At 46.0% G+C, this 8,631-nt stretch overlaps 1 protein-coding gene and 1 pseudogene across 1 annotated transcript; one reads left to right on the forward strand and one right to left on the reverse strand.

Annotated features, from left to right (window-relative positions):
• The first annotated feature begins 4,318 nt into the window (after window positions 1-4,318).
• On the forward strand, window positions 4,319-6,647 carry LOC100827402 (leucine-rich repeat extensin-like protein 3). Its single transcript, XM_014902301.2, has 5 exons — window positions 4,319-4,444; window positions 4,622-4,635; window positions 5,182-5,566; window positions 6,053-6,093; window positions 6,181-6,647. Exons 1-5 carry the CDS (start codon window positions 4,319-4,321, stop codon window positions 6,254-6,256), a joined length of 642 nt encoding a protein of 213 aa, XP_014757787.1. The 3' UTR covers window positions 6,257-6,647.
• LOC100827702 lies at window positions 6,405-8,375 on the reverse strand (annotated as a pseudogene).
• Between the last annotated feature and the right edge of the window lie 256 nt (window positions 8,376-8,631).

Consider the following 8,631-nt stretch of genomic DNA (forward strand, 5'->3'; position numbering starts at 1 on the left):
TACGGGTGCAAACCTGTAGGATGCAAGTGGATATTCAAGAAAAAGCTTAGGCCTGATGGTACTATTGAGAAGTACAAGGCGCGACTTGTGGCCAAGGGTTTTACCCAGAAAGAAGGTGAAGATTTCTTTGATACTTACTCACTTGTAGCTCGATTGACCACAATCAGAGTATTACTATCACTGGCTGCCTCATATGGTCTGATTGTCCATCAAATGGACGTTAAGACAGCTTTCCTTAACGAAGAGTTGGACGAGGAAATTTACATGAACCAGCCAAATGGATTTGTAATAAAGGGTCATGAAGGCAAAGTGTGTAAGTTATTAAAGTCTCTGTATGGCCTGAAACAAGCTCCTAAGCAATGGCATGAGAAGTTTGACAAAACTTTAACATCTGCCGGCTTTGTTGTAAACGAAGCTGACAAATGTGTATACTACCGCCATGGTGGGGGTGAGGGAGTTATACTTTGTTTGTATGTCGATGACATACTAATATTTGGGACTAACCTCAAAGTGATTGAAGAGGTTAAGACTTTCTTGTCGAAGTGCTTTGACATGAAAGACCTTGGTGTAGCTGATGTTATTCTAAACATCAAGCTCGTGAGAGGCGACAATGGTGAGATCACTTTGTTGCAATCTCACTATGTGGAGAAGATCTTGAGTCGTTTCGGCTATGCTGATTGTAAACCTTCTCCAACTCCTTATGATCCAAGCGTTCTGCTTCGAAAGAATCACAGAATTGGAAGAGACCAACTGAGATATTCTCAGATTATTGGTTCACTCATGTATTTGGCTAGCGCAACTAGACCTGACATCTCTTTTGCTGTAAGCAAACTGAGTCCATTCAATAAGAATCCGGGAGATGATCATTGGAGTGCACTCGAGAGGGTCATGCGCTATCTAAAGGGCACAATGAGCTATGGTATACACTATACTGGGTACCCCAAGGTACTTGAGGGTTATAGTGATTCAAACTGGATATCTGATGTTGACGAGCTAAAGGCCACGAGTGGATATGTGTTCACACTCGGAGGGGGCGCTGTTTCATGAAAGTCTTGCAAGCAAACGATCTTAACCAGATCAACTATGGAAGCAGAACTTTCAGCATTAGATACATCCACAGTTGAGGCCGACTGACTTGCCGATTGTTGAAAAACCAATACCGGCGATTCTTATGAACTGTGACAATCAAACTGTGATAGTCAAAGTGAACAGTTCTAAAGATAACATGAAGTCATCAAGACACGTCAGGAGACGTCTGAAATCTGTCAGAGCAATGAGAAATTCCGGAATAATAGCATTGGGATATATCCTAACGGCTAAAAATCTGGCAGATCCCTTTACAAAGGGTCTATCAAGGAATGTGATAGAATCTGCATCAAGGGAGATGGGATTGCGACCCACGTGAGTTACCATGGCGGTAAACCAACCTATGTGATCGGAAATCCCGTGAATTAGGACCTGGGAAACAAGTCATTGGATAACTGAGGAGAGTGTACATTCTTTATCCCACTTCGTTGACGATGCATTACTCTTGTGTACTGTATGGTAGGTTTTTTAACTTAATGTGTTCTAACGCGTTGCATTAATTTGCAAGGGAGATACTGTCCTACAGAGTAGTCTCTAAATAACACATCTATATGAGCCTGACTGTTGGTCGCAGTCTATGAGATTTGGGTGGTCTCTAGTAAGCTCATGAAAAGGCCTGGAGAATGACTTATATGCTCCACACCGCGGGGTAGCATTCGGCAGCCCAGTACCAGACAACAATTTAGTGAAGCTCTAACACAGAAAACTGACAATTCAAGGTTTGTCCATTGTTCAGTTGTGCGTGAGTGAAGCAATTTGTTTAGGTGGATGTTCAACCTTAACCGGTCTCCACTGAAACGCTGGTATATCAAAAACAGAGTTTTAGATCAACGGCAATTTTATATGTGCTTATGAGATATTGTGGGGGATTGTTGGAATTTTGGGTTAGGCCCAAGGCCCAATCTGAAATTAATTCCTGGAAAATCTCAAAAGCCCATTCATGTAGTGGGATGAGGAAGTGGGAATAGTCTCACATTGCTAGTTTAGAGGGAGTTGGACCAATATATAAGATATGTTGGTTCTCACCTCTTGAGCAAGTGAGCAAGGAAAATTCCTACGCGCGCTCCTCCTCCTCCTCCTCCTCCGCTCGCCTCGCCTCGCCTTGTCACGACGCGCGCGCGCGCCGCGTTTCGTGGATCGTGGATCGAGTTCGAGCCGTGCCGGGTCGTGCTTATCTTTTTGGCAGTCGGAATCCGTTGCGGACGCGTATTCCTAAACCGAACCGAAGTCCGCCTGCGTGCCTATATAATAAGACTACCGGGCCTCCGAAAAAACGAGGCCACAACCCTAGCCGTCACGCCCACGATCCAATCTCGTTGTTCGCTGCCAACTGCTGCTCCATCCCGTCGACTGCGTGCACAGATCGCCGGGAGAGCAGGCCTTCGGAACCCCGACCTTCGAGATCCTGCCCGGGAGACGGTCGATAAGGTTTTTGGGGAGCGTTCTCACGCGACTGCTCGCTTCTTCACGTCTCTGTTTCGTCGGCATCCTCATCACCAATGGCCGACGACCTCGGGATCCCGCGGCTCAGGCTGCCGCTTTAGCTCAGCAGCAGCAGGCTGCACAACTCCAAGCACAGCAGCAGGCTGCCCAACTCCAAGCCCAGGCAACTGCTGCTGCACAGGCGCAAGCGCAGGCACTGGCCGCTGCTCAGGAGGTAGTCAAGGCTGCAGCTGCTGCCGGCGTGAACATCGACGCCACCGGACTCGTCACCGACCTCAACAAACAAACACAAGAAAAGAGCACAGCACCGTACGTAATCTGCTCTTTCTTGCTGATTTTGATTAGTAGTTCTATTATTCATGCCGTGAAATTAGATGAGTTTTATTGCTGTGCGTTGCTATTTAATTTGTCTAGTTTGCATGATATAATGTGCTGCATGTTTTACACACTGTCTTTTTGATTAAATATTCATCGAAATTACCTAATTTTTCAACATGTTTAGCATTGCTCACAGGAGCAGTCAGAAATCACATATACGAACAGAACCTTCATGTGGCATATGTGGTGATATTAGAGACTTCATGTGTTTGTGGTGAGATGATTGATCAGTTGCAGGCAACTCTTCTTGTGAAAACCAATATATAAACCCACCGGCGACATGGAGCTCTGCAGGAATATCACATGAATGAATTAGAAATAATTCCCTTGTTAAAAAAGAGACCCAAGATTTTTGCTTCAGTTTCTTTTGGGTTGAGATATTAGAGGAAAACAAAATATGTATTCAAATGATGGTTTGTCTCCTTGTTTATTGATTGTGCTCATCTCAAACGGACTAACAGGGAGACCCTACCAAGACCGAGGGCTTCATCAAGTTATTTTTGATATCAAGATGTGCAGAATGTTTTCTCATCACATATTTCATCTTTTTTTCTACCGGTAGTGGAGCCCTACTTGTAATAACAACAAGAAAAATCTTGTCATTCAGCATTGTTATATGGACTGTTACTGGGGCTTTAAACAGAGGTTGCACCACTGACATTACCATTATGGATATATATGTAAACAATTTATTTAATTATCATATTCCCCCGATAGAAAAGAGAGACTATGTGAAATTTCACTTTTTTATTTCAGTTTGTTTAAATCCAAGATACGCTGTTTAATCATCATCTCTGAAGTCATGAACGGCAGCACCAGTGCTTGACGTCTGGCTCGACGCACTTGCCGCCTTTCGGGTAGCCGATGCTCTTGCACCACGCGTCGCAGTTGGGCTCCCGTTGATGGCATTCATGAGATGGATGGTAATCATGTTTATCAAAAACAGAGTTTCGCACGCATTTCAATTATGTTTTTTTTGCAGCAGTTGTTTATTCCAGTTACACAGATATCGTGGACATTAATCCGATGGGGACATAATGTTCATTTAAAGCAGCAGCAGTCCTGAAAATCCGGAGGCATGACTTTGCCACCCTTGGGGTATCCTTGCAACTTGCAGTAGTTGCTGCATTCAGGCCTGGAGAAACACTTCCCGTATTTCTCATCATCTCCTGCATCTCTGCAAAGCGAGAGATCAATTATTTGGCCAATTCGCGCTACTAAATCGTGCCAGAGACATCTGACCCCTGTTCAGGGCGTGCGGACCTCGTAGAAAAACAATTCAGTTCATTCAGGAAACGAGAGAAATATAAAGGAACTTACAGGCAGAGGAAAGTAGGAAAACCATGGTCACAACAATGAGAAGGATCTTGCACACGACAGATGCAAACCTTGCTGTTGCCATCTCTCTCCGATGTCTATCCAGTATCCAATCCTAGCTAACTTCGGTGCCTTTGGAACTGCTTTTAGAGGAGAAAGGCTTATATGGTTGATCTCTCTGTTGCAGGCAGGTGTATATGTAGTGATCTTGAAAGATATGGTGAGTTACATCCAGCTAAAGTGCTGACTGAGAATGGATATTCACGTTGTGTATTTTGTCTGGCCTAAGATATTGGAGGATATCAAATCATATTTTACTAGAATGTAAGAAGTTTGTTGCTGGCATATAGTTTGGGCTCTTAACATCTGCTTTCTGAAACTGCTGTGTGTCACTCAGGTTTACGCGACTTTGTATCTCGTATTCATTTCTCATCAAACTTAATACGGCAAGAAGGGTATTGTCTACACCTGCGTTTCATGTGATTCATGCGATCCAATGCCAGATAGGGACTAACAATTGTAGGCAGGGGCATCTCTGCGAATAATGCGCAACGACGATAGGAAATAAATAAATAATAGGCCAAATACCGTGGGTAGATGTGATCAAATTTGCAATTCCACCGGTTTTTATTATTGTTTCAACCAAAGATTTTGAGTTCTAATGAATGTGTATGTCATCTGGTCCCGTGGTGACCCTCAGTTGAGGAGTGACTACAGGACGACAACATGTCTTCATGCCTTCTCTCTCTCTACAGTGTCGTCCATCTCTCTGTCTCTCAACACTTGGCTGCAGCGAACTCCTGGATTATTTACGCGTGGAAAACTGTTATTAATGCACAAATGGCCATATGTATGTTCCAAAATTTGCAAGTATGTTTAGTATATGAGCTCTTTTACGGTGATCGGCGAGTACATCTCAGTACTTTTTAGTACTCCCGCATGAATTAATTCCATCAGATTACCCAGCGTTCCAGTCTTCCGGAATCTCAGTCCGTTCCCCTTCCCCGACCCTCCCCTGCTCGACCCCCTCCCCCTCTGCGTCGCCTGTGCGCCTCCTCCCACCTCGCACCGCCGCCGCCTCCTCCCCTCCCCCTGGCGCGGCGCCTCCCACCTGCTCCCCTCGCGCTGCCGCTGCCGCGCGTTCCGCCCTCGTCGTCGCCTCCGGCTCCGACCGCGCTGCCGTCACCCGCGCGCTCCCCTCGCGTCGCCGCCTCCCCCCCCCGCCCCGCCCCTCCCCCCGGCTGGATTCGGGCCGCCGCCGACCACCCCACGGCCGGATCGGGAGGCCCCCGCCCTCCTCAAGCCTCACCACGCGTGGCCCTGGCCGCCGCCGGCGCCCGAGGTAAGTTTGTTCACCAATATAGTGTACTCCATGGTTGTTGATTTTTAATAGATTGGTAAATGTACCATATCCTCTATTTCATAGTTCACTGAGATGTTGATGATTCAATCATGTCCTGTGGAAAACAGCGTTTTCATTAGAAAATGTATCTTCATTGAAACTCAGATACCTTTGTCTAGTTGCTATTTTTGGCAGCCCGATTGAGTATTGAAGTAATAATGCCGATCAGTGTTTTCATAAACTGACTTTGAATTGATCTCAAAAAGTAAGCTGACTTTGAATTGCATACCTTGCTTCTAGTGGCTATAACCTTCATATTTGAATTGCAGTATCTAGAAGTAAGAGAGAAGCAATATGATGAATTGATGAGAAGGTTTACCTTGACTTGTATACGGAGATACAGTTTAACAGAGTACTTAAATGATTTCTCTTGCTCTAGAATGTTCGATGTGTAATTAATTACTCATATATTTTGATATGTTTCAGGATTCTTCCCCCAAAACACCAGCATTCCAAAATATGATGGTGTAAGTGGTCTTGTAGTCATAAAATGAGCTCTTGGTACAATTGATTTTTCCTGGAAGAAAACTGATGGAACCAAACTCTACCAACAGGTACTTAGCAACAACAAACAAGGAGGCCAATGTAAACTATCTGGGTCCTGCTTCGTTGGAAGAAATGGCCAAGTAGTGCCCTGTTCAACTTGAAAGCTTTATTGTGCTTGAAATGAAAGTGTGGTTAATTCCATGAATCTGTGCTATGTTCAGGCAAATCTACCTTGTTGTAGGCCCAGCTGGACCAAACAAAGAGTGTCTGTTCAAACTCGAGGATGCATCAGTTTTATGGCAGGGGTTGTGGATGGACATGTTCAGGACTTGTCGAATGTTGTGCACGAGTATTCAAGCACCATGTTATCTTAATAAAAGATCGCATTCCCCCCTTCTCGTTCGGTGGTGAAAAATTATGAAGTTAGTTGATTATTGCGAAAATATCTTTATTCTGTAAGATTTGAACAGCTCGTGAGTTGTGCATACATTCATGTCCATCTGTAGATGGCAATATATAAAATTCTCATTGGAGACATACAGAAGTAAAATGGCCTGATGAGGGTTGGTATGCTTACTTCGATTTAACTTTCACTGAGGACCAATATAAGGAGTAGATGTATACCCTCTCCTAGGATCACACGGCAAAAATAAACAATTTGTATCAAGTTTCCCCCGTGTGTTGCTCACTAATTTTGGCTATTAACGGACACTCCTTCCTGTGTAATTCAGATTTCAGACTACTGAGATGAACATCGGTATATATCTATCCTCTGCAATGTCCAAATTTGTTTTGGCTCAATCGATACTCTATGATAGAATCGTCACGAACTCACGATGCCTAACCAAGTACAGCAAGATCAATTATAGTCATTCTACCACATGGATTCGCAAGTGGTCTTGACGAAGGTGATCCTGCCCCGGCGAAGGTTGTACTGTTGTACATGACCTGCATGTTCTGCTGCTGGTAGTTGCCGGGGATGGAGACCCCGTCCGTCTTGCCCACCATGAGGCACATCATCCTGCTGGCCCTGTCCTCTACGAACATCTGTTCCTTGTCCAGCCTGAGCCACTCCCCCTCGAACGCCAACGACACGGGCGGCGCGTACACGCGGCTCATGGGCACCCCTTCCGGCAGGATGAAGCAGAGGTCCCGCCCCAGGTCGGACCCGGACCCTCGCGGCAGCCTGATCTCCTCCTCCAGGTCGTCCACCATCTCCTCGTACAGTGACTCCTCCAGGAACGTGATGGTGGACGCGATGTCGATGATCATCCTGTACGCGTCCGGCCCCGTGCCGCTGCCGTCACTGTCGGCCGAGCCGGATACGGGCGACTCCAGCGCCCCAGCTGGATCGGGCGTCGTCCGTTGATCTTGTTCCTCCTGAAGGACATGGCCTTGTCGCTCGCCGATGGAGATCCCGTCGAGGTTGAAGTAGTAGTAGGATGGGTAGCGGGAGCTAGTGGACATGGGCACGACAACCCGCTCCGACGCGTTGTGGACGGCAGCGGCGGCGTCTGCACCAGGACACGGGCGGGAGCAAGCAGTACATGTACCTCCGCACCGAGAGCTGGGAGACCATGGAGAGCACCCCGCGGCCGAGGCCCACGACCACAACAGAGTTGGACGTGTGCACCGCTAACGCCAACGGAGTGCTCGGGCACAAAATAGATTAGACGGTCATTTAATTCCTTTTAGTTAAAAATAAATCGATAACGTTAGTACTTTTCAGTACTTTTAGTTTAGTACTTTTCTGTACTTTCTATTGCTCCACCGTTGGATCAACGAGATTGGACGGTCACTAAAATCGCCAACCATTGTAAAACTTGTATTAGTATATTCCACGTAGCACATTTTTTCAGGAAATAAGTGGAGTCCCCAGATTTCCTGAGAAGACAACGTGGCCCGGCCTAGTGTCTTCCCAAGGCCCAGAAGCCCCCAGGCCCCAAGGAGACAGAGGCTCAACCCAAGCTAGGCTCCGCGCCCGGGCCTCCATGGGCCCCAGAAGATGATACCTGAAGGCATGTGTTACCATATCGAAGCCCAAGGAAAAAAATGTAATTTCGCACCCCTAATCCCTAAAAGTGGGCTTTTAGTTGTATGTTTCTTTCGCTCAAAATAAAAGTTGTATGTTTCTTGTTACTAAAACGGAAATGGTTAATGGTGGGGAAATCAAGTTTCAATTAGCCAGTAAGTCATCATGGACTTATTTCTTGTTTCGGTAAAGTTCTCTTGGTTTACGGGCAAAGAAGAGGAGAACAGCCATGGTCTGATGGTGCGACCACGAGCAGGAACCTAGGGAGGAGAGAACAGAGTTTTGATGCCATCCGATGGTGTTGTTTGCTCCTGTTGATGGCATTCATGAGACGGATGGTAATCATGTTGTCAAAAACATAGTTTCGCATGCATTTCAATTATGTGTTTTTTGCAGCATTTGTTTATTCTAGTTACACATAAATCATGGACATTAATCCGATGGGGACATAATGTTCACTTAAAGCAACAGCAGTCCTGAAAATCCG

The sequence above is a fragment of the Brachypodium distachyon genome, chromosome 4, assembly GCF_000005505.3.
Source record: "Brachypodium distachyon strain Bd21 chromosome 4, Brachypodium_distachyon_v3.0, whole genome shotgun sequence".
NCBI lineage: Eukaryota > Viridiplantae > Streptophyta > Magnoliopsida > Poales > Poaceae > Brachypodium > Brachypodium distachyon.